The sequence below is a fragment of the Lipophrys pholis genome, assembly GCF_963383615.2.
Source record: "Lipophrys pholis genome assembly, chromosome: 9".
NCBI classification, from domain to species: Eukaryota; Metazoa; Chordata; class Actinopteri; order Blenniiformes; family Blenniidae; genus Lipophrys; species Lipophrys pholis.
Window position 1 is genome coordinate 18421473 of NC_137639.1, and position 23845 is coordinate 18445317.

General features: G+C 40.4%; 1 protein-coding gene across 2 annotated transcripts in view; it reads left to right on the forward strand.

Annotated features, from left to right (window-relative positions):
• fhl3a (four and a half LIM domains 3a) overlaps positions 1 to 22667 on the forward strand; it is a 32728-nt gene extending 10061 nt beyond the window's left edge. The window contains exons 2-7 of one of the 2 annotated variants that reach the window (XR_013935598.1): positions 13309 to 13481; positions 14450 to 14624; positions 19094 to 19263; positions 19495 to 19681; positions 20471 to 20726; positions 21748 to 22667. Coding sequence is in view for 1 of the 2 variants with exons in the window: in XM_080470858.1 (XP_080326984.1) it covers positions 13326 to 13481; positions 14450 to 14624; positions 19094 to 19263; positions 19495 to 19681; positions 20471 to 20622 (840 nt within the window). In the remaining variant the exon portion in view is untranslated. Of the gene's footprint in view, positions 1 to 13308; positions 13482 to 14449; positions 14625 to 19093; positions 19264 to 19494; positions 19682 to 20470; positions 20732 to 21747 lie in introns of those variants that run through there. The other variant, XM_080470858.1, reaches the window with a different exon arrangement.
• The last annotated feature ends 1178 nt before the right edge of the window (positions 22668 to 23845 follow it).

Below are 23845 nucleotides of genomic sequence, written 5' to 3' on the forward strand. Positions count from 1 at the left end.
AATGGGCCAAAACACTGAGCTTCAAACAGAACCACATCCAATGTTGGCAATGGAAATTAGATCAATGGGTAGAATGTGGGCCAGACGGTGAGCAAAGCGCAGCAGAGGGCCAATGACACAAGCATCATGACTTCACTGTGGAAGCATTCAACCCCCCTTAAAAAAAGAAAAAAAACATCCCTCATCCCATTGCACGCTTTCTCAACACTAGCGAGTGGAAACTGTTTAAGGTTTAATGAATGCTGAAGAAAGAATGGAGCAAATGTGTCCTGTCGTAGGAGAAGTCATGCACGATGGCGATCACCGGTCACACTGTGCTTTGCTTCTGGTCATTGGTCAGGGGAGTGATAAACCACCATTGCGGAGTTCTGCCTGTCATGTAGCTTTAACTTATACTTGTTTCATTGGATCCTGTTAGTTCAGTAATCAAAGTGGAGCCATACGTCTTGTTGATTTATTCAATGCATGACACACATTTACACTACACTTGATTGATGGCGAGACCGTGGAGCCTGACGAGAACCGAGTGGCCTCTGCTTGGTTCTTCACTTTGTTTGTATCTGTTTTGTGTTCAGCTCTTTTTCCCAAATCCCTTCAAGCCAAGGATTCTCCTATATAGGAAAGAGCAGCGCGACAAAAAGAGAATGAGGTCAGAGGAGAGTCGGGCAAGACTTGTGGTTAATAGATTGAAAAAGATAGACAGGTTTGCTTTGGGTAGCAATATAATTCAGCCACGCTATCAGTGTTTACCAAAGCACCTGTTTTTTGTGTCGCCACTCCATTTAACAACTGCAGCCAGGACTTTGCATTTTATCACTGATAATGAATTAGGCAGGGAAGATGAATGGTGTTTTGCATGGCTGCATGATAAAGAGATCCCAGTGTGTGACACGTTGAGATAAGGACCTGACGGATTGCAGCTCTCTTCTGGCAAAGTCAAGAAACTAGCTGTAGGATTTCTGAACTTGCAGGTCTTCCTGAGACTTCAACAAACCTCAGATAAATCCTCTGAAATCGGTTGTCTGTCAAAGGTAGCCCAGTGTTTTTTGATACCGGAGCTAATCAGTTTTAGGCGAGTACATGTTTACATCTAACACTATCACTCCTTCTTCAGCTCTGACTCATTTAACAAGACGTGCTGGCAGCCTGGGCTCTACACAGTTAAGTCTACCTGCAATGCCACTTGTACACCATGGGTGGATGCAAAACCTTGAAAATGAAGTAAATGCTAGTAAACCACACGGTTTGAACCTATATTGGAAGTGCAGCAGTCGCAGGAGAAAGAGGTAGGTGGGTTTGTGATGTTAGGAGCAAAAGGGTGGAGGCAGTGGAGGATGCATGGCAGCATGATTTATGGACACCTTTTGAAGTGAGCTCACTGCAGCCTCACTGCCTGCCTGCTACATTTCAGAGCTGAGGCGTTCTCCTGGTAGCATGACAAGGAGGATGAAGTACCTTTAGGTCAGCCATGTCAGCCAGTTTACCTCTTACATATACACGTCCTCATTTTGTAACAAATCTCCAGCGTTTGTTTGGTTTCCAACCAGCAGAAATCTGCTGCCAAAACATCCACCAGACATGCGACGCTCTCCTCGGTAACCTATTAGAAGGTCAATGCAAACAGGGAGATGAACAAAGAGGGAAAGGAGGTGGTCCTTCTGTGGATCGTAAAAACTGGGTCACAAGGGGATTTGTTCCTACACGGTCCTTTTTTTTTTTTTTTTTTTTTTTTGCTTCAGTATGCAGAATTATCTGGGGAAATTTATGGTATCTCCAGTAAAGCAGTGATGGAAACTGATTTTTATCATCCTCTGCAGTTTAACGCTGTCTGCTGTAGTCTCACCAGTGATGACATCATTGTTTGAATAAGTGAAGCTTCCATCTTCTGGTCTGCTCATGAGGGTTGAGGGCTGAGGAGGGCGACTTGGCACCGCTCTGTCCCGGTTTGTCAGTCTGCTCTGAATTCATCATCTGCTCCATTTGTTTGGATTGCTGTTACCCAGATCGGCCCACTTTGTTTGAAACTCATTTCCAAAACACATCAAATTGTTTGATCTTATCGACTTCATTCATGTGAGCAGAAAAGCTGGGGATCATGGATATGAGGGATAATTACACTCAACAGGAAGTCCCCACAAAGAGACTTAAACAAACTCTGGGTGTGTGTATGCAGCTGCTCTCTGTGTGTGCTTGTCGTGTACAATTCGCTCATTGTCCACCAGTTTGTTTATTTTTTGTTTGATCCCTCTGTCTCCTTCAGCTTTGTGCACAAATCTGGAGGTGTGGGTCTCCGTCTGCACGTGGTTGCAGGTGTGTTTTAGCGACTTTGTCCCTCTCTGGCACTATTTAAGTTTTTGTTTTTTTTACATATTACATCGCATTTTCAGTGCAACTCTGTGTTTACAAAGGTGTTACGGCCTGTTTGAGAAGTCCCAGAGATGTCTCTGTTTGGGGAAAGAGGAAAAAAACACAGTGGGAGTTCAAGCTGTCTTGTACTTCTCATTATGATTCGTCCCAAATTGGAACTGGAAGGTCAATGCTGTAAGCTCTTAAAAAAAAAAGAAAAAAAAAAAAGGTTTTAGCAGCCTCTGCTGGGTTTAAATAAAATATTATGAAAAATTAGTGTCATGCATGACTCAGTCTTTTGGAAAGGTAACCTGAAAATAGGATGAGCCATTGATGTGCTTTGTTAAGGAAACTTATAGTGAGAACATTTTGTTGATTTGAGAAATCATATTATACTGTCAGAAGTCATTTTAGTTGGTACAACATGAAATGACTTGTTTATGTAACAAAAATGGTGCTTATTCACTTAAAGTAGGGACGTCCTGAGCAGATCAGCAGTTTAATCTATTTTTGTGTTTTTCAGATGATCAGCGATTTTGCAAATTGAGTCAATCAGGTCAACTTTTTATTTTTTTTTTACAGCTTCTGTAAACTGAGGACTGTTGTGAATACCCAGTAACAACCCCACTGTATTAGATACATAGCAGCTAAACGGTCTGTGGCACGGAAATATTACAAAGGAGAAAGAGAAAACAGTAAACCTGATTCCCAAACTTGCAAAAGCTGCAATACCAGCATTTCCCGAAGTGGAAGCATCAGAGGTTCATTCTGTGCAAACCGGTTTAATACGATATCTAAAAAAGTAAACACGAAGCAGAGTTTTTTCGTAAGTGCAATGTAACTGTGCACAACTAAAAGTGTGTGTCACACTAACACGGCACTTCAAAAGTGCCTTTAAGAGGTGGACTCGGGGCGGCAAGTAAAAATAATCACTGTTAGATGCGTATGCCACAAAGGTGAGCAAAGAAGGTTCCTGTATTTCAGTGACCAATGCAAATTATTTTATAAATGCATATATATCCACAACATACACGAACATTGAAGTATATGCCTTCTGGAGAGGGTCTTTCAGCTCTCGGCATAACAATCTGCATCAAGGCAAAACAATTCCTGGTTAGTGACTGACAATGTATCCCAGATCCCACCTTACTGGGGCTGTACAACAGAGTACGTGACATCATGCAAGGTCCTTCATAACAAGAATTGACCACTATTAGTTTTACTGCAGACATCTGGAGCTCTGACAGTTACTCCATGTCACTGCTAAGCCTCCTTACACAAAACAAGATAATTTGATTTTTATATCATAAGACCACTTTGCAGGTCAATACGGGAGGGGGAAATGGATATATCGGCTTGGGAAAGTATCTGGATCAGTCAATACTCAACTCTAAAAAATGAGATTGGGATTGTGGGTTTGGGTTAGGGTATGCTGTCAGAGCAAGTGATTAAAGTTGGTAGAACCTATGTCGCCATTTAAGAAACTGAAACACTGTACTTCCTGCTTTGTCTAGTCCAACATTTTAAATCGGGAAGGTTGCAATTTCCTCGTAGTCGGGCCACTTGATCATTTTTACAGTGTAGGAAATGATCCCACATTTGTTTCTCAGACCAAATAGCAGCGTGAAGGAAGAGCACATTATGTTTTTATGACAGGAAAGAGATGCATCGGGTTGGTTCAGAGGTCAACCCACATTACCATGTCTATTTTTAGGTTTTATGCTGTGTGTTTTTGCACGGCAGTGATTTGAAATCCATGTATGATAGCGTGCAGTTAACTGAGCCATGATGTCAGGTTAATTTTAAGCCAGTTCGACCTGATTTTTAACATGTGCATTTGCAGGCTTCACTCCAGACATAGTCAGGAAGTCCAAAAGTCTTCCCAAATGATCTAAGTTTTGGGAAGTGTTACTAGGATAGCTGAGTTCCCCAGTGGGTTCAATATTTGTTTTGGTGTAACACGTTAATTTCCACATTGACAGTGAATCTTTAATAAAACACTTAGCTGCGTCGTCTGTCAGATGGGAGCTGTGCACCACTGCCAAGAGGTTTATGGTCCCGGCAATTGAGGGCATTATTTACAGTTTGCCATGGAGACGTGTCTGAGAAATGGAAAAATGGCTGCATTTACTGGAAATTACTTCCAAGATAGTCACTCCAGCCGGTTCACATTTGGCACATTCCCTCAGTTCTCTTTGCCAACGTAAAGCTTTTTAAAGCATGAACCCATCTTCTCAAGGTTACAGAGTCAAAGGGGGAGAGAGGTGAGTATTTTAGGTCAGCTGTGGTTGTGAAAGATAATTTGTGCAGCTGTTGTCAAGAACGGAGGTTGTTCCTGCCTAAAATGTCAAGTATTATACCCACGACGGCCCTCGGTACCTAGTGATTTAAAACATCCACCTGCTTAGAACAACATGCTGAATAAATGAATATTCATGTTTGGGGATTTTCTGATGTGTTTAAGCAAATATTACTTTCAAAAATATCTTGTCTGGGCATTAACCTCAAGGTCAGGTGCCACCACTGCAGCCACGAGCCGCAAGTCTGAAAGAGTTATAAATAATTGCTTGCAGGTGTGTGTGTGTGTGTGTGTGTGTGTGTGTGTGTGTGTGTGTGTGTGTGTGTGTGTGTGTGTGTGTGTGTGTGTGTGTGTGTGTGTGTGTGTGTGTGTGTGTGTGTGTGTGTGTGTGTGTGTGTGTGTGAGGAATGCTTAGATTGCTGAGAGTGCGGTCTGTGAAACCTTAACCCAGTTGCTTGATGTCATGGGTAGTCGTGCTGACTCAGCAACTTTAGGAGACCACCTGGGAACGACCAGAAGTCTGCAGGAGCCATTTTGTGTCGATTGTTTCACAGTAACCCGATGTGTTTAGTACCGGTGTGTGACTAATAACCACAAAGGGAGTGTGTAAACAGCAGCAGTCAAACACTTAAGTCGAAATGATGACTTAGTCATCACAGTCTGTGTCAGTGGGCTTTTCACCTTTTAAATTAACATTTTAAATTGTGTAAATTGTGCAAACATACTACTACATAAAGCTTTATATTCAATTAGTTTTATTGTTCGGATTTTAATGAGTGAACCTAGATTTTCTGTGCATTTTCAGGTAAAAGTCACCAGCTGAGTGGGTGAAATGAGTCATGGTGTTTGGCTCTTTAACCATTTAGTACCATTTTAGAGGATAAATAATTTATAATATCAATGTTAGTCTCCTCTGAGGAAAAAGTCCACATGTGTGATGGCTTTTTTAGTAAAACTAACAAAACCTTTCTGGAGCACTCTTTATGATGGCTGATCAACGGGACTAAAATATTAAAGTAATTTGGTTTATTATAAGGTCAAAAAGCTGCACACATGCAAATTTACCAAAGTTCAACAATAAGAACATTGTCTTAGCAGAAAGGTAATGCATTGAGAAATGGATATAACATGTTTTTACTCATCTGTGGTGGGATTTCATGCCTCAGAACCCCACAGGCAATAGACCAAAGGCCTTCGCCTTAAATCCATATTAGGAGCCGTATAAATAAAATGTGTTTGCCTAATTTGCTTTTAAATCTCATTGCTCTGACAGTTTGAAGGAGTTAGATTTATTTGCAGAGACACTTCAGAGGCATTTTTCCATGGAGTGAGTCAAGAGATATCTGCTGATTCGCCAGGCCATGAAACAAATACACAGATAAAATTAGATTTCTGTCTTGCCACCAAAGCTATTGCATCAGGACTCTTTCTGTTCCCCCTCTGGAGGTCGATCTTGTGAAAACAACATCCTCTCGTGGGGCTTGCAAAGCCGTAACTGAATCAACCAGCTCGCAAGTGGAAGTACCCTGACCTCACCGCGCACGATTCTGATTCTGACCAGATTTGAATAGAGTCTGTACTGTGCACACATGCTGAATATGCGGGTGAAGAACGGCCCTTAAAAAGGTGCGTGTGCTCAAGCTGGAGGCAGGACTGTTATCCTCAGCAAAACAAAGCCAGTGTTAAAAATTGTGACGGTTGTCTGAGGGAAGGCTTCACATTTCAAAGGGATCCCCTATCGTTTGGATCACACGGTTCGAGGATGACAGGGAGCATGTGAAGATAGAAGGAAAGTGGCTGAGATAACCATGTTTGGGCACAAATCTGTGATGGGAGAATTTTGAGTAACAGGGTTCCTGGGAATAATGGGCTTGTTTGTTTAAAGAGAAATGACATGCAGTTATACAAAGGTAGGAAGAAAAAATAATCCTGTTCATCTCAAATTCTCTAAAAACCTATCCCAAAGCACGTAGTGAAACCCCCAGAAAATAAGATCTCTCTTCTTTAAAACAACACACTTATCATTGTGAACATTTCTACAGGCATCAGCTTTTAATTCAATTGTTGAATACTGGCTGTTGATCACAAGTTCTTTTTACCTCCATTGTTTCTGCATTCCTCACCAGCCTGTTTACCACCTCAAAGGGTATCCCAAGATCAACCAGCAAACTGTCAAGAGTTTTTTTTTTTCTTCTTCTTAGCTTTCAAGATTTGCTTTCTCCTTTGTCACTCTCATCCTACTTTTCGCTCTTCCGTCTAAACATTTACTGGCAAATACCAGTGCAGAGTCAGAAAAAAAAAAAAACTTTCTTGCATTCTGCAGGCAGTGACTCTCCAAAACCTCCACTGGCACACAGGAGTTAACTGCATAGTTTCCCCAAATGCAAACCAGATGTGAAGCACTAATGTATGGAAGCATTTTTTATTTTTTTTCCTCAAAGGAAGACAAATGTAGGCCAAAAATGCAGTCATTTGGCCTCCGCACACAGTGATATAAAAATAAATTCATATTCATTTCAACTCCAAACTCTCCATCCTGGTGGTTGGGTCAGTACTGTATGATTTAGTGTAATTGCAATGTTATTGTTAGGTGTTTGGATTGAGACGGACTCGTGGAAGCAAGAAGACGACAAGTGACAGTTGTGTTTTCTGCTGCGTTCGTTAGATAGTTTTGCTATCCTGCGTAGAGTCATCCTCGCTAGCGCGTCCTTAAATCTGACTCCGCCAAAGGATTGTCAAGGTGATGACAAATTTGGGCTTTAAGTGCAGCTAAATGGACGTCGGTGCAACATGTGATGTGCTTTTGGTTATCTTCAGTCCAAATTTAAATCATTGTTTGAAAATCCTTTTAATAAATGACTTCAGAAAGATGCGGCACTTGCGGCCAACATTCACTCGAAGCTTTCCTCTAATGCTGCAGTGAGAACCACACAACTGCATGAAGGCTAATATTAGGAGACATCAAGTCATATCCCCACACTTGCATTGTCATTATAAGTTGCCAAGAAGGGACAAATTACAAAGGCCACGGTGACATTTTCTGCTTGCAGGTATTCATTTTCCTCCTTTATGTTTATGACGTTGGCTTTGATTTGAGCCTTCTGTTGCCTCCCACTCCACACCAGGCGGTGTTTAAATGCTCAGGGACAATAACAGGTTAGTGTTCCAGTGTCTGGTCCTGCAGCCTGTACTCTGTCGTCAAGTCTGACCCAGGATCCCACAGCAGTCTCAGGTAGCCCCGCACCAACTCCCCCATCTACCTACTCCTCTTCATCCTGCCCCGACAGATGCTTGATGTTGTTCAAAGAAACTCAGCGGATTAAACACTCGGTTTCGTAGTCATCATTTCTAGTCACATGCTCATCCAGCGTGCTAGGAATTGTGGGTGGCCCGGGTTTCCTCAAATGCAAGACGGGGAGAGACAAAAAAAATGACGACGTGCATAGAAGAGCCACCGGTTATTTACCAGGAGTGTCTCAACAGTGGCTGAGTACTGGCCCCATCGTGTAAACTCTGATGACCACAGATTGCTCAAAGTCCAAATTGTTATGAGGTTAATTGTCGTTATGGTTTTCTGTCTTAGAATCAGTGTCACGTCGTCACTAAACAGCCCAACGTTGACTGGATTGTCAGTGAATTGTGGTGAGCCCGTTTGTCACATTCATGCAAGCACATTTTAGCTCAACATCAGAATTGGGATGTTTCTTGGACCAGCGCTCGTTTAAATAAGCACTTCTATGTATGAATGCGGCTGCAGCATTATCACGTCTCCACCAGTAATTTCCTCCTCTTCCTGTGATAACATTCGTTGCCTCTGTGTGTAATTTTGATTACCAAACCTCAGTTATCTGATCCAGTGAAAGCCAACAGGAAGCATTTGACAGTTTTACAACAAATATATTTAGATGCAGACTCTCGCGTTGTTGTGTTGGGAACTTAATGCTTCTGACCACTTCTAGTGGTATTCATGAAAACAATTAGTCATGCTGATCTTATTTAGTTTGTGGAGTGACTCTTCTTCAAGAATATGTGGACATGGAAATTCATCCTAGCGGGCCTGACCCAAGATGCCCGACTCTTGAAAAAAAAACCAAAAAAAAAACATGAATGTAATCCCTCTGAGAACTCAAGTTCTGAACCATTGTAAAAAATAAAAAAAAATCTTCATTGTGCAAGTCATACATTTACTAGCATTAGTCACCAAAAAGAAATCCATCCACGGCGAAGAGCTGCCGGAATAAATACCATCAGATGACGTCTCCATCAGACTCCCTTCAAGTGGAAACACACATGGCCTTTTCTGATGTTTTATTTCTGATATGCTTAACCAGGTCCTTGAATTAGATCCTTTAGTGTCCAGTGCTGCACTTTTTCCTTTACGGTGTCTGGAAGTTGTCCAGGCACAAGACAAGACACGGTGTGTTGTTCTGTGTTTATCCAAATGCAGCTGTTTTACTTTTCTTTTTTTTTTTTTTAAATTTAAGACATGAATTCAAGCTTCTGCTCAAGCATGCATTTTTTTCCCCAAAGTGACTCCTTCATATCTTTTGTGTTACACGCCTATTCAAATCCTTTCTCACTTATCTCTGGGATATATATATATATATAAAAGGAAGCAGGTGTAAACTGGATGGTGATGAGACACTAACTTTTCTAGTGTCCAAATCTATGTTCTGCCAAAACCACCAGATGTTTAAAAGCGATTGAGTAGCTTTTGTTGCTGCTAGTTTTTAAAAGTAATTCAGACCTAACTGCACACAGTAAAATCCACCCTTGCTGAAGTATCCGCTTGGTTATAAAAGCACGAGTCACACTGGACCTATAAACGGACCTAACAAGTCCGGCAGTCGCCCGTGTATTGAATTGGTTTGTTTTTATGTATATTGCTTGCAGACTTTTACAGCAGCATACCCGGACCGTTTGTATGATCGCTGCTTGGATTTGAACTAAACCGTTTTAGAATGAGCTGCCACCACTTCATTGGCCTTCATTGGTCAATGGGTTTGCGCCATTTCCGAATTCCTATGCGTGTGAGATGTGTGTATAAGCATTATTGAAGCAATATAATAGTTTTTTTTTCTGTTGTCGCTTGGAAGAAGAAATTCAGTAAGTCATATCAATATGCTGTCACAAAATTACAAGAACAGAATTAATGCCTCATTGAACATTTAAATGAAAGTACATGGTTAAAATACAATGAAATATGAAAGGATTTAAGAAACATCTTTGTAGAGCTGATTTAATGATATTAAAAGTCTGAATATTGAGAATTGTTTTGTAGTTTTGTGGTTACATGTGCAGTACACATTCATTTGCCTGCTGTGGCCAATACAACGTTTCCTGTGTTTATATAACATTCAAGTGCTTTGTCTAGTCTAAGAAAAACAGATATTTTACAAGTATATTCTTTTAAAGGCCAGGGAGGAGGAGGCAGAGTGCTCAGAGATTTGTTCCCAGCAGGCCGTGTGGACTGTTCATTTGGGATTAACCAGAGCGTAAGCAAAGTTTGGACTGGGGATTAACAGGCCTGCCTGTGGGACCGGACTGGACAGGGTATCTAGTAGGCCATTCAGGAAACCAACCATGACTGTGTTGCCAGGCAACGGTGTACAGTCTGGTTGCTTGCATTGGTCTGTTGCACTGTGGCGTCTCTCAAATAGCCTTGAACCTGACCTTTTTATGCCAATCAGAGATGGTTGTAATGACTAGTACATTATACAGGAGCCTTGACATTTTTTCTTTTCTCTCATAGTTGGAAGTCTGAAGGTTTGTTTACAGGCTCATAAAGCATAAGGGTTTATCTTATTTTTAGGAAGCATTAGTACTGTGTCTATAAGTGTTGTTTTCTTATGCGGAAAAATTTACATTATCCTTGAAAGAATGGACAGAGAAATGTTATTTGTTATTGCTTACTCAAATTCTGAAGTGTTCTGGTGCCCCACCAAGTGAGGCGGACCCCACCTCTTGCACACCACTGTTTTACACAAAAGACTCACCTGACCAACTGTGTTCATATCACTTTCATTGATTTACAAATCAGAACTTGGGCATTCTGCAGTATCATTCCTATTGACCCATATAGTAAGCCATATACTATATTTTTGTTTCACTCAGCTGAACTTTCGCCAAATCGTTATATAGTGACTGGAATGTGCCGGTGTCTATATTTAACACAGCAATGCTCCAATCACACTCTGGACCATACTTCTATGTGGATCCAGTGGTGATTTCCTTGAAAAGCTTACACTTTCCCCAGGGGGCTGAATTTAGTCACAGCTCTGGTATTTGTGAACAATATTAACCCAGAATGGGGTTCTTAGTCGCTCTTTGCCAGGAGATAGACCTCTGCTGGGAAGCTTACGTTAACAGTTGTAGATATACAACCCTGTGAGAACTGGCCTTGGGTCCTCTTCTCTTCTCTTCTCTTCTCTTCTCTTCTCTTCTCTTCTCTTCTCTTCTCTTCTCTTCTCTTCTCTTCTCTTCACCCTTGGGTTACCAGTCTCACGTCATGCCCCACTGTGTGCCACCAGAGGTTCATTTCAGACTCTGCATTGGCCAGTCAAACACTAATATTTGAAGACAAAAACTGAAATGGAAACAGTAAAAGCCCTTCTTTCTAAGTAATCCCATAAAACAAATGCCAGAGAAACTTGTCAAAGCTGCGTGGGACTTTGGTTGTGTCATCTATCCCAGGTACAATCTCCTGGATTATTAAGAAAATCTGCTTTTGAAAAGTGTCAGATTGTCCGGGCCTCCAAAAAGTTTTTTTACCTGCTTCTCTGTCTCTTTTGTGCATCCGTATTTGAATCACGCATCTGAACTCTGCAAGGGAAACAAATAGCTCAAGTTTCCTTGGAAATGAAATATGACGTTGGACGTCATAGCCCTGGCTCCCTGGCTTTTTGAGTCATGCCTCATCTCGTTTCTCTCACCTGGCATGCAACGACAGGACACACTGTACCTACCTGGCATTGCAGATAACATTAAGGTCGTACGCTCGTCTTCAGCTCTATACTTTGTTGATCTAATCTCGACATTGTGGTTTCGTGGGCTGATGGCAGCATTGCTGGAATTTTCTGAGGAATGGTCTGTCAAACGCACAGAAATTGATCCTTAAACACAGACTTGCAAGTTCAGCACCTTGCTGTACATTCGACGGTCCAACCACAGCTGCTTATTCTGATATTCTGCCATAACCTCCAGCTGGATACTATAACATGAGACACAGGATCCTCAAGATGTATCCATTCCATTCAGCCATTAAAGAGAGAGATGTGGAAATGCAGTGATGTGAGTTTGTGTACACATACCCGCAGAGCTGTCAAGCATTTGAGCTTCCTAACTTATGTTTTAAGGTCATTGAAGGGCTTGACAGTGCCTCACCAGAGTGGAACAAAGTAATGTTGTGCTTTTGGAAAGCTTGTCACCGGGTTATATATGAGGACTGCGAGCAGGTGAGGGCTGTCGTATCTTGACTTTCTCACCCCGAGTCATTAAGAGCTTTTGTCTCGCAGAGGACTGAGACAGTTGAAACCTGAGAGTCTGGGAGTAATGTTTTCTTTGATGATGGATCCTGTGTGATTTGGCTTCTACTATTCTTTCTTCCTTTTTTTTTTTGTGTGTGTCACCCTGTGCTTTGGTGTGGATATTTTTGGTGCGTGGGTGTAAGACGGGGCAGCGCAGAGACGGTCTGAAGTGTGATTGATTATTACATCAGTGATGATCATCATGACTCGGCGGTGGGAATGAGCATCCAGCCATGCACCCAGCCAGAGGACTGTATCACTTATCGCTGGGCTTTCCTCCAACAATGCTGTAATGTTTTGACAACCCGATATTGTTGCCATAATGCTCTCACAATATTATTCTGTCACTTTGTTGTGTGTTCAGTCTTGATCAAGGGCCCTGTCGCACAGCGGAAACCGTGTTCTTAGACAGTGCGCCTCTTGTATCTGTACGGGCGCACGGTGTGGCCCCTTCCCTCTCCGGAGTGGAAGCCACTTGCTCAGAAGTCGTGTTCAGACAGCTTCAGTTGTCTGCTCATTTGACACCAATGCGCTGAAATGCATCGCGGGGTTTTTGTATGCGTTGGTGGTCCTCACTTTAATCACAAATATATTCTGGGCTCATAAATATTTACAGGTGTGCATGATGGGTAAGCTTCATAGGCGTGGATATGCTGCTTCACCTTCTTCTCGTCACCGCAGACGTTGAGTGTGTTTGCGCTTTAATCTCAAACTGCAGATTTTGAGAGGCTGACAGCGACAGAAAGGTGTTTCATTAGCAAGTGCAAGTGGCAGTTTTATTTTGTGCCCTCCCTCTGCATCTAGCAAAACTTTCATCCATAGCAATAAAAGTTAACAGGCATTTTGTACGGCCTCTCTTTCTTTTCCACTCTCTCCCACTTGCGCTGTGTGTTTTGTTTGAGCTCAGCTCCATCGCTGCTACAAGTCGAAGTATTTACAACATAAATATTGGCAGTGAAAGACTATCCTGATGCCCAACTGCTGTGATGGAAAAGGTGACTTAGTCATTCCTCATCCCACTCCCCACTCCCCCCCCTTTTTTTTCTTCCCCCTATTGTTCGTTTATTTCTTGTTATATCCCTTAACTTTGGAGTTGTTGACACTTGCTGACCGGAGGTTCTGCTTTCTGTGTTACAGACTTGCAGAAAACCACAATGGCCGACCGATTCGACTGTGACAACTGCAAAGAATCGCTGTACGGTCGCAGATACATCCAGTCAGATGACAGTCCCTACTGCATCCCCTGTTACGACAGCCGGTTCTCAAACACATGTGACGAGTGCAAAGAACTGATTGGCCATGATGCAAGGGTGAGGCATCTGCTTTGGCATGAACTGACGTGTAATCGGCTTTGTGCTGCGCAATAACTGATGCTATGCTTTTAAAACTGCAATCAGAAAGGATTGTTAGGTTTGAAGAGAAAAAGTCATTTTCACTGAAATGCTTTCTCGCTGAAATCGCAATGTGATATATGTCTTTCACCATTATGCACCATCTGTTTCCATATCAAACAAAGATAAACAACATCAAAGAACAACTGTACATCGCTCTAAGTCATTTTTTTAAATGTTTTGACGTGGTTTTGGATCACTCAAACACAAGCTATGTCATGTTAATGATGCATAATTCACGATAAATGAGGCGTGTTCTATATTTTTTTTTTGTAGCACGACAGCGCAAAAGGCTAATTTAAAGTGCAATCATGCGGGCAATTTCCAGTAAATCCACATAAGCCAACAGACTAATTTAGTCCAAGATTGTAAAAATGCACCATGAGCAAATGTCTCCCGCTTCCCCACAATCAATTTAAAATGGAATCTTCCCTTAAACGGAAAAGACTAACATGACGTGGATTACTGAAGAATGGGCACATGCTCATTCATACAATATACAGAAAACTAAAGTGCTAAATAGTCTGCTTAACTGGTGAGTCCAAGGAGTAATGAACACCCTAACAAGGAGTGAACATTGACTTAAGTCAGCATTTTCTCCTGTCGATCGTCAGAAACATCCCTCCCAGCCTTAGAAGACATTTCAAAACTCCAGTATGTTCATACTTCCGCATATGTGCCACATATTTGTTCCTGCAGATATATTAAGTGTCAGTTTGACCAACAGCAGTCTAACACTTCTATTTGTTCTTGGGGACTTCAAAACTTCCTTCATGTCTTATTTTCATCTTCCGCACAAACCTAAATTAAATGTGGCTTTATTTTCGTGACACTTTTATGACTCTCTGAAATGACCAATGAGTGCCTGCTTTTGTTCTGCTGTCAAGGAGCTCTTTTATGAAGACCGGCATTATCACGAGCACTGCTTCCGCTGTTTCCGCTGCGATCGCTCGCTGGCAGACGAGCCCTTCACCAGCCAGGATGATGCATTGCTCTGCAACGACTGCTACTGTAACGAGTTCTCATCCAAGTGTGTAGCATGCGACAAGATCGTCATGCCAGGTAAAAGTCAGTGCCCATTTCTTTAATGCCCTGAGGGTTTTTTGGGGGTTTTTTTCCACCAGTTTAACGCTTTTATGTGGATCTCAGGGTTTGATTGGTGAAGAAACGATCGGGGAATTAATTTCCAGGGGTTGGGGTATGTCTTATTTCCTGTATTTTGTCACAGGAAATCAGCATTCATAAAAGAATAAATACTATAATAATATGCATGTACTGAAAACAAATCAAGATAATGAAATAAGCTATGCTGAACAACAGTCAGTCTAACCTGGATAACAGTTGCAGTCCTATAGAGCAAGACTCTCCCCACCTAAATTCTGCTTTCAGGTGAAAACCTGTAATTGGCGCTAATGTTAATCCTGCGATAGAAATATACTTTTCATTTGGCTTTCTGTTCTATAATATTGATGACGTAAACTATCTTTGCTTGAAATCTAAGAGGAAAAAACTTGAATACATAATATAACGAGTGAATGATGCCTTGAATAAGATGCCTCATACTAATGAATTTGACAGTGCCATACATTACAGTATATCCCCCAACCGCTAAGCTTTTTCCGGACTGTCCTTCGTTCATTTTATTTTCCATGTAGTATACAAATTGAATTTTAAAAGTAGGCAAATGACTTTGGAAAATGATGACATGGCAAAGTCTTGGAAGTTGAGAGATCAAGCAGATAGAGGAGGGAAAGAGGTTTTGGGGAGAGAGAAGAAAAAAAAAAAGTACAAGGCAAAAAGCAAGGGTTCACGGCAGAGCAGCAGGCAGGAGTGAATGTGACGGAGTAATTGCCAGTCTGCTTGATTTGTTGTCTGTAGGCCAGATCCCCGGGGCTGGCAGGCTGCCAGAAAACTGATGATAAAAAGAGATAAGCAAACTCAGTTTATTCCAATCCCTCTATAGCAGCTTTCACAGCACTCAGGCGAAAGATTCCACAAAGAGTGTGACTATGCCCTTTATTTCCACTGTGGGGGGATTTCTTGTGAAGATCCCACATTAGCCACTTACTCATACTTTGGGGATTTATTTGATAGTACTGTATGTGGAAGTTCATCCTCATGAACGTCACAGTGTTATCAATGTTGACTCAGGTTCATCCGACAAAGGTTTGCTGCGCTTTAACACAAAATGTAAATCTAACAGTAGAATTATGAATGAACCTATCACATGGTACGGATACATAAACAATCTAAAAACACTTTCTTTTAATTGTTTGGCTAAGAAATGTACAAGTGGATACCATCTGGAACCACTAGATGCCACTGTATGACAACAGAATGTTGCTAAAATACCCTTGAAAACTTCAGCTGACTGAGCAAGCAAAATGTCACCAAAAACAAAAAGCTATTCAACTAAGTTTCTAAGTAAAAAATAATAAGTATAGCTTCACATGCGGTTGAGTATATTTCGGATTATTGAAAAAAAAAGGACATTTGAAATGTTTATCTTCCTGGCTTCTTGTTTACATCAAACAGAAACGCTTGGCTTTTTCTGTACGGGACAGATTGACGCCAACACACCCCACAAGTTATCAGCTATCAACTTTTTGATAAAGTAATGAGTTTCCAACAAAATGGCATTAACAAATCTTGTTTCTAAAAAAAAAAAATTGTAACTAGTAACTGCCATTAGGGAACAGTAGTCAACGGTTACACAACCCAAATAATACAACTTATATTTTTTGTCACTAACACTATAGCAGTTTGTACCAAACACACCCCAGATACCCAGAATTTTTAGTCAGCCTAATTAAAGGAACATTGACTTTGAAACTGAACAGACTGTCATGTATTTGATTTTAATGTGGCCATCCTCGATTCCTTCAAGTTTGCTGAATAATAAAAACTTAACTGATAAGAATGATAAAAATGTGTTTGACCTCAGTTACTCAATACCAATAATCAGTCTGTACTTTTCATGTATTTTTCTTTTTTTTTTTGACAATGTCAGTAATTTTCAATAAACCACACCAACCTTGCATGCAATACATTTTCACACAGTACAATTAAATTAATTGAAATCACTCTTCCATGTTAGATACAGACATGCTCACCAATATTGGCATTAAAATACACAATGTTGAACACTTCCTAAAAACAAAAAAAGTGAGTAGATTTTTTTTCTCGAGAGAATTTCTGTTAAATTTATCTTGATATTGATATTGGCAACCTTTGCTATATAAATAAGAACGGAAACACATCATGACTCACCTGTGGTAAACCACAAAATAGAATCACCTGTGCTAAGTTGTCTGTGTCCATGTAACATCAATTAGCCAATGAATGATGACTTCCATTTTTTAAAAAGCCAGCTGGTATTCCTTTCTCACAATGGTTAGAAAGCTCTGACTGAGATTGCAGAGGCTTTGACTGCCTCAAGGGAATCATGTAATCAGATAATTATCGGGGTCCGTAAATCAAGATCATGGGTCCGTCATAAAGACAAAGACCCAAAGCACACTCCAAAAACAATGCAGGAATGGTAGAAATGTAAACGATTGACTGTTTAGGGAATGCCAGCAAACGGTTATGATCTCAATCTGATTTAAGCTGAAACTGCCTTTGGGGAAAATAAACCTCCAAAGATTCAAGAGCGTAAACAAATTGCAAAGGAATAGTGGGTGAAAAGAAAAATACCAGCTGAGCAGGGCAAGACAGTTATAGAGGACTACACAAAATGTTTGGAGGCTGTCATCACTGTCAAAGGGTGTGCAAACAAATACTAAGAGGGGTGTCGTTACTGCTGCAACTAAGTTGACAAAAACAATTTTCTTTGTTAAATTACTTTGGGCCACCAATTAAAACGTCCTGATGATAGAAATCTGGGACATTTCCAATTATTTCTGAAAATATTGATATTGTACAGGTGATGCAAAATATGAAGGGGTGAGCAGTAATGGTGAGCATGACTGTAATTGTATTTAGGCAAGGCACATTTATTTGTAGAGCCCAATTCAGACGCAAGGCAATTCACAGTGCTTTATAAAGAAATGAAGATAAATGCAGTAAAACTTTACAAAGAAATGCATTAAAGCATGCAATTAAGAATCTTAATCTCTAGCAATTGGGAGTATGAATTACTTCAAAAACTCTGATACTTTTGTCCTTTTTAATTTGATCAACTTGGCGCTTTTTGCCATATTAGTATTTGCCGTCCCAAATCACCCACAAATATTACGTCGTCTTGTCAGAGACAGGTAACGATGCTCTGGGTACCTGAAATAATCCAATTCTACATGAGCGGAGGAAGCACTTCACTGCATCCCTTCAAAGATGTAACCGTCTGTAGTACCAAAATCAACTTGGAGAGTTAATTTCCATATATTAACTATCCAGTCATATCTACATGAACTCATCAGATTGTTTAAAATAGTGTCATGTAAATGGCTCTGTTTGATTAGATCGGCCCTCTCCAAATGAAATTAAGACCAGCTTGGAGGAGTGGGTGTAACCTTGTTTATGATCCATGTAAACAGCACAGTAGATTGTTTCTTGGGCAGCACAATAAAAATGTATCACCTTCACAGAATCAGCAGTTGCAATTTACATATGACAAAAGACTGACTCAACGACAATAAATCATATGTCTCCATGTTCTGTGCCTTCATGCTCCACATGGCACCAATCAGATGGAGCTTTAGTGCACAAGACTGAGTCAACAGCTGACTGTATTTCAGTTATTTATTCCAAAACTGCATCTTAACTGGTGGAAACAAAGGCAGAAGTCAAAATCACAATAGGAAAAGCCATCAAATTAAACAAACTTCTCTGCCTTTTAAAACGCTGTTGGTGAAAACAGCAGATGCACGTGATTTAAAAAAAAAACAAAAAAAAAAACACAAACGTGGCATGTTTGTCTGGTTAAATTGAAGATTCTTTAAACTTGTTGGAATGTTGTAGGAAAAAGTCAAAAGTGCAGCAGTTTACTCTTTGTAATTGTCTTTGTCGAGGTTCTCGACTCCTCGGAGCTGGTATCCTGGAAGGGCTTCGTGGGGGATTTTTTGTGTTTTTGATTTAGAACCACCACACCACACAGCCTAAAGCACTGAAACATCACAGAAAAAAAGTCAACTCTGCACAGACCGCAGCATCGCTGCAGAATAAACCAACCGGTATAATAAAAAACTCAACAACCAAAGGAGTATAAGATGGATGGGTAGGGCACTGAGGGGAAAATTACTTTATCCATTTAAAAAAAAAAAAAGCTTGCTACTAGTTTCCAGCCGTAGGAAAGAAGTGTGGGACCTGTGGTATTATGATTGAAAATAAATTTGGGTGCAGTACAATGAATTGTATATTCCTTCATGCGATACAAATATTTGAAACCACCGAGGATACCGAAATGATCTTCGTAATTCTGTCACACTGTGTAAATGATGCTAAGTCAGCCTCCTTTAAAAAAAAATTTTTTTAAAATTCTTTCCACCCATCTTGTTCCCTCCTGTCATGTCTCTTTCCTTCTGCTACTGTAGGTACAAGAAAGCTGGAGTATGCAGGCTCTACATGGCACGAGGGCTGCTTCATCTGTCACAGTTGTGAGCAACCGATTGGCTCCAAGTCCTTTATTCCCGACAAGGACGAGCACTACTGCGTGGCCTGCTATGAGGACAAGTTCGCTCCACGCTGCACGCGCTGTAAAAAGGTAAAATTTATGTGCTGCCAATTTCAAGCTTTAGGTGGCAGTAGTCAAAGTTTGCCTGCTGCTTTCTGGATTGATTGGATGCTGATTTGCTTGCGGACTTTATTTCTTCCCTGTGATTATGAAAGCATTTTGATTTAGTAAACCTCGGCTGAAATGTCCTTTGGAATTTGGAAAGTGGAGTGGGAGGCTTTTGACCTGACCTTTTGGACTTTTCCTTTTTTGTTTTTAAAGATCCTGGCTAAAGGCGGCGTGACCTATCGGGACGAGCCGTGGCATAAGGAGTGTTTTGTGTGCACCGGCTGTAAGATGCAGCTGGCGGGTCAACACTTCACCTCCCGAGAAGAGAACCCATATTGCCTCAAGTGCTTCGGCAACCTGTACGCCAAAAAGTGTGAGGCCTGCAGCAAGCCGATCACAGGTAAGATTTCACTTGGTTTCGCCTTATGAATTTAATGCACATTAGAATACTGGAAATGCTGTTTGTTGTCCTCCTATATGGATTTCATTTTTGTTGCCATTCATTTTTAGTTAATTTCATTCATTTCTAAATTGCCCAGAAGTTAGACACAAGTGCCACATTATGGAGTGAACAAAATACACCGTTTATGAGTTTTGTTTTCAAAAGTGACACTAAACACTGTATTTTACAAACATGACGATCCTAACCCCCCCCCCCACCCTTCGCCCCTGTAATGTTTGAAAACAATTTTACACAGAAATGACAGCTGAAAACTGTAGGTTTCATGTTGGGCCACTAGTGGGTGCTGTTGTTTGTTTTTGTAATGAAATCACACACGTTCTCAGAGAACAGTTTGATATAAACATTAAGAATGGTGAGTACACAGACATTCGTATGGACAGACGAAGTTGGATTACTATTATGGGTGACTCAACCGGAGAATATGGACTTTGAGTCAAGCCATTCTGGAGGCCGCCATTGTTGTTACTGTCCATCTACATATTGTACATTCCATGTACACAGGAACCAATTAGTACAGCCGTGGTTGCACATGCACAGCAGCAGCCTTTCAGAAACTTTGTCAAACACAATAACATTTTTCCATTTTCATTTGAAAATGTTGTCGTGTACATGGGACCTAAATTTAGCTATTCAGATGGGTGATGAGTTTTTTTTTTTTAGATATTCAAAACCATTTATTGCAACTTAAAACTTGACGTACTCTCATTCGTCCCTCTTGTGTCGCAGGCTTTGGAGGCGGGAAGTACATCTCATTTGAAGAGCGACAGTGGCATCAGCCATGTTTCACCTGCTCCCAGTGCTCGGTTTCACTCGTGGGCGCCGGCTTTTTCCCCAACGATGACAAAATCCTGTGCCGTGACTGCAACAGCAGCCTATAGAGCAGCCATTTACCTGACTCCCACCCCTTCCTTCAACACACTCTGAAAGCTTTTAAAGAATGATTACCAAGGAAGGTAACACAGGCTAACAATTCCTGCCTCAGGTGATTACATTTTTTTTATATATATATATATACATATATATATATATATATATATATAAAGACATCTATTTCTCGATGTCTATGTCTGTATCAGATTATCATCCAGGAGCTTGTGCGCAAAATCCTGCTTTGATGCTGCATTGTTTTGCATGAAACCACCGCAAAGATTTTGTTTTTCTTCAACCAAACTTTATTATTTTCTTCTGTTTTTATAGAGTGCCTTAAATAATGACTTGTCTTGTGTGCCGCAGAAGCAAAGAAATGCAAAATGCTTGCCACTTTGCAGAAAGTCTTACTTTTGATATACATAAATGATACGTCAGGTCGAAGTCAGTCTCTGAAGAGAGACACACTGATGCAGTACAAATATAACTCTTGGTATGTATTTTAAAATTAAGACAACATAAAACTTTATTCATCCCACCTGGTTGTGGATTTTATCACAGCAGCTCCACATTGCACAAAAAGTATGAACATATAACAATTTTATCGTATAAATATAAAATATTTTGAATATTTAACAAGAAAATGATACCATGATAAGAAATTCACAATGAAAAGACACATTAGTGTTCAGTATGGTGGAGTTACTGTTTCAATGCTCTTATAACTGCAGATTTATGCATTTTGAATGTTGCTTTTCCTCACATGTCAGTTATCTTCCCATAATGTTTTGCTTTTATGTATCCGGGACGAATTACTGTAAATAATGACAGTAAGGTGAGACACTTTCTGTAGCATGTGGCAAAAAGAAATCTGAAAAAGTCAAAGCAAAACCAGTAGGAAAAGAACTTGCTGATTAAAATTTACTGGGGGAAAAATAAATTCTGGTTGTCAGTCTGAATCATTTGCACTTTGGTTAAGATATTATTTTTGCTTGTTTTATGTGCACATAAAATCACATTTCAAATACATGGCAAAATATGCAGAGACCACTTTTGCCACATGTCTGTTTTAATTATTTTTTTTTCCTTGAAATGACTTATTTTCCGTCAAATTATATCTTATTTCTCTTTTCCAGTTGTGGTAATGGATTGTTTAATCACTGATGCGCAGAGAGCCAGCATTTATAACCCAAAAGAAGCTGAAAGGAAAAATCAATTACCATTATTGCAGGATTATGCATGTCTTCATCTGCCATGATACACCTGAATAATGACTTTTGTTGTCACTGTTTGGTCTTTTCTTGTTAGTTTGTATCATGTTTATGTCAAATGATATATATAAAAGAAATACATACAATAATGTCATTATTTCAGCTTTGATGCTGGTGAGTCAGAGTTGGCAAAATATACCTGGTAAGATGGAAGAAAGGCCATCGAGAAATGTTTGAACTTACTGTAAATCAGATGATAATTGATGTGGCTGAATGGTTAGTTGTATTTTTGAAGCCTTATTAAATCAATTTACACTAACTTGTGTTTGCTGAGCAGTTTGTTGTTTTTTTTTTTTTTTTTTTAAATATACGTTTGTAATTTTGCGGCTGCAGTGAAATCTTTATTACAGGTTTAAGAGAGCTGTGTTTAAAGTCTCAGGCATTAAAAAAAAACAACCTTTGGTGTATTTAAAATGCCTTTCTAGGAACTATCAGTGTACGTGTGTCTGTAGCTGTGTGTGTCAACTTGATCTTCCTTTCTAGTTGGAACCTTGTTGTGATTGCACGCAAACCTTTAGGGACTTAGTTTACCTCAAGGAAAAAATTAAGGCGAGCATTGTTTCAAGGTCAGAATGCAGTTGGTTTACATTTTGTGTAACCGGATGAAGTAAGTAGTAGTTACTGTATTTAGTCTGCAGTGGGTCAATGTGAGTCAATACGTTCTCATTTAAACATAGAGATGTGAAATGTGTGTATTTGTGTGTAAATCTCAGGCTCAAGGGCAACAAGCATGTGATTGTGAGAATGGTACCATATATGAACTAATAAATGAAAGAATGAATCATAAAAGTTTTTTTTATTTTTTAAATCAAGATATTCTAGGAAATGAGTGCAAGTTGACGTAGCGTCCTGAAAAGGCATGACAACTCAATGGGGTGTGTGCATGTGTAGTGAAAGGGAGAGTGAGATCACACATCTGAGTGTCCCTGAGTGGGTTTGCATACACTACTGTTTATGCTGAGTCGACCATTTCATTGCCTTGATGGAGTACACACACACACACACACACACACACACACTCTCTCCTGTTGGCGTTGTCCTCCTCCCTGCCCCCGTTTTCAGATTTTTTCACCAAAAAAGGAAATGGAAAACTCGTAGCTGCATGGGGGAGGGCAGTGGTGAGAGTGTGGGAGAGAGAAAGAGAGAGGGAGGATGTTCACATCTGGAGTTGCTCCATGGCACTTTCACTGGGGGGGGGGGTCAGCTCCACACATGGCCCCCTCTTGAATTTATTAGAAGAGGGGAGACAGGAGGGAGGTGACGGCTAGCAGGAAGGGTCAGAGGCAAACTGTTAACTACATAATGTGGTACACGCTCTCGACAAGCAGGTTAATCATTCACAGTAACTGTGAGGAGAGGGATGTCCTTGCTCACTCGGACCATCGATTCCCACGGATTCATTTAGCAAGGCCTTATTGTCTGTCAGATTTCCCACAAATGGTGTCTCTGTCACTGAAAATTAAGTTTCTACACAATTTTATTCCCCCCTGTCATTTGATATCAACTCAAAACTTAACAGTGTGAGCTGTACTTCACATCGAGCTGGAACAGACAATGACTAACTTTACCTCATGAATATTCAACTACACCTGTGAAAAATTGAGCAGTGAATTAAAAAAAAGAAAAAAAGAAAAGTATACAACGAGAAGAGTGAAGTTGACAGTCATGTTAGTGCAGTGCTGTGCAGTCAAACTGTAGCAATACTCAAAGTTGGAGTTCAAGAGCAAAATGTATGCCCTACATTTTCTCAAATATGCACTTGAAAGACTTTTCATGTCAAACCTATAATCAGGGAGGAAAAACTGTTCGCATTCGACATTTGCCAAAATAATAAAGTCGGCAACAAAGTACGTCAACTGAATTGATGGACTCACATCACCAGAGGAGCAGCGCTGCCATTAAGTTCAGCCTGAAATGTAAATCAAGTGAAAGTTTCTTTCTCTTCCCAGCATGAAATTGTATG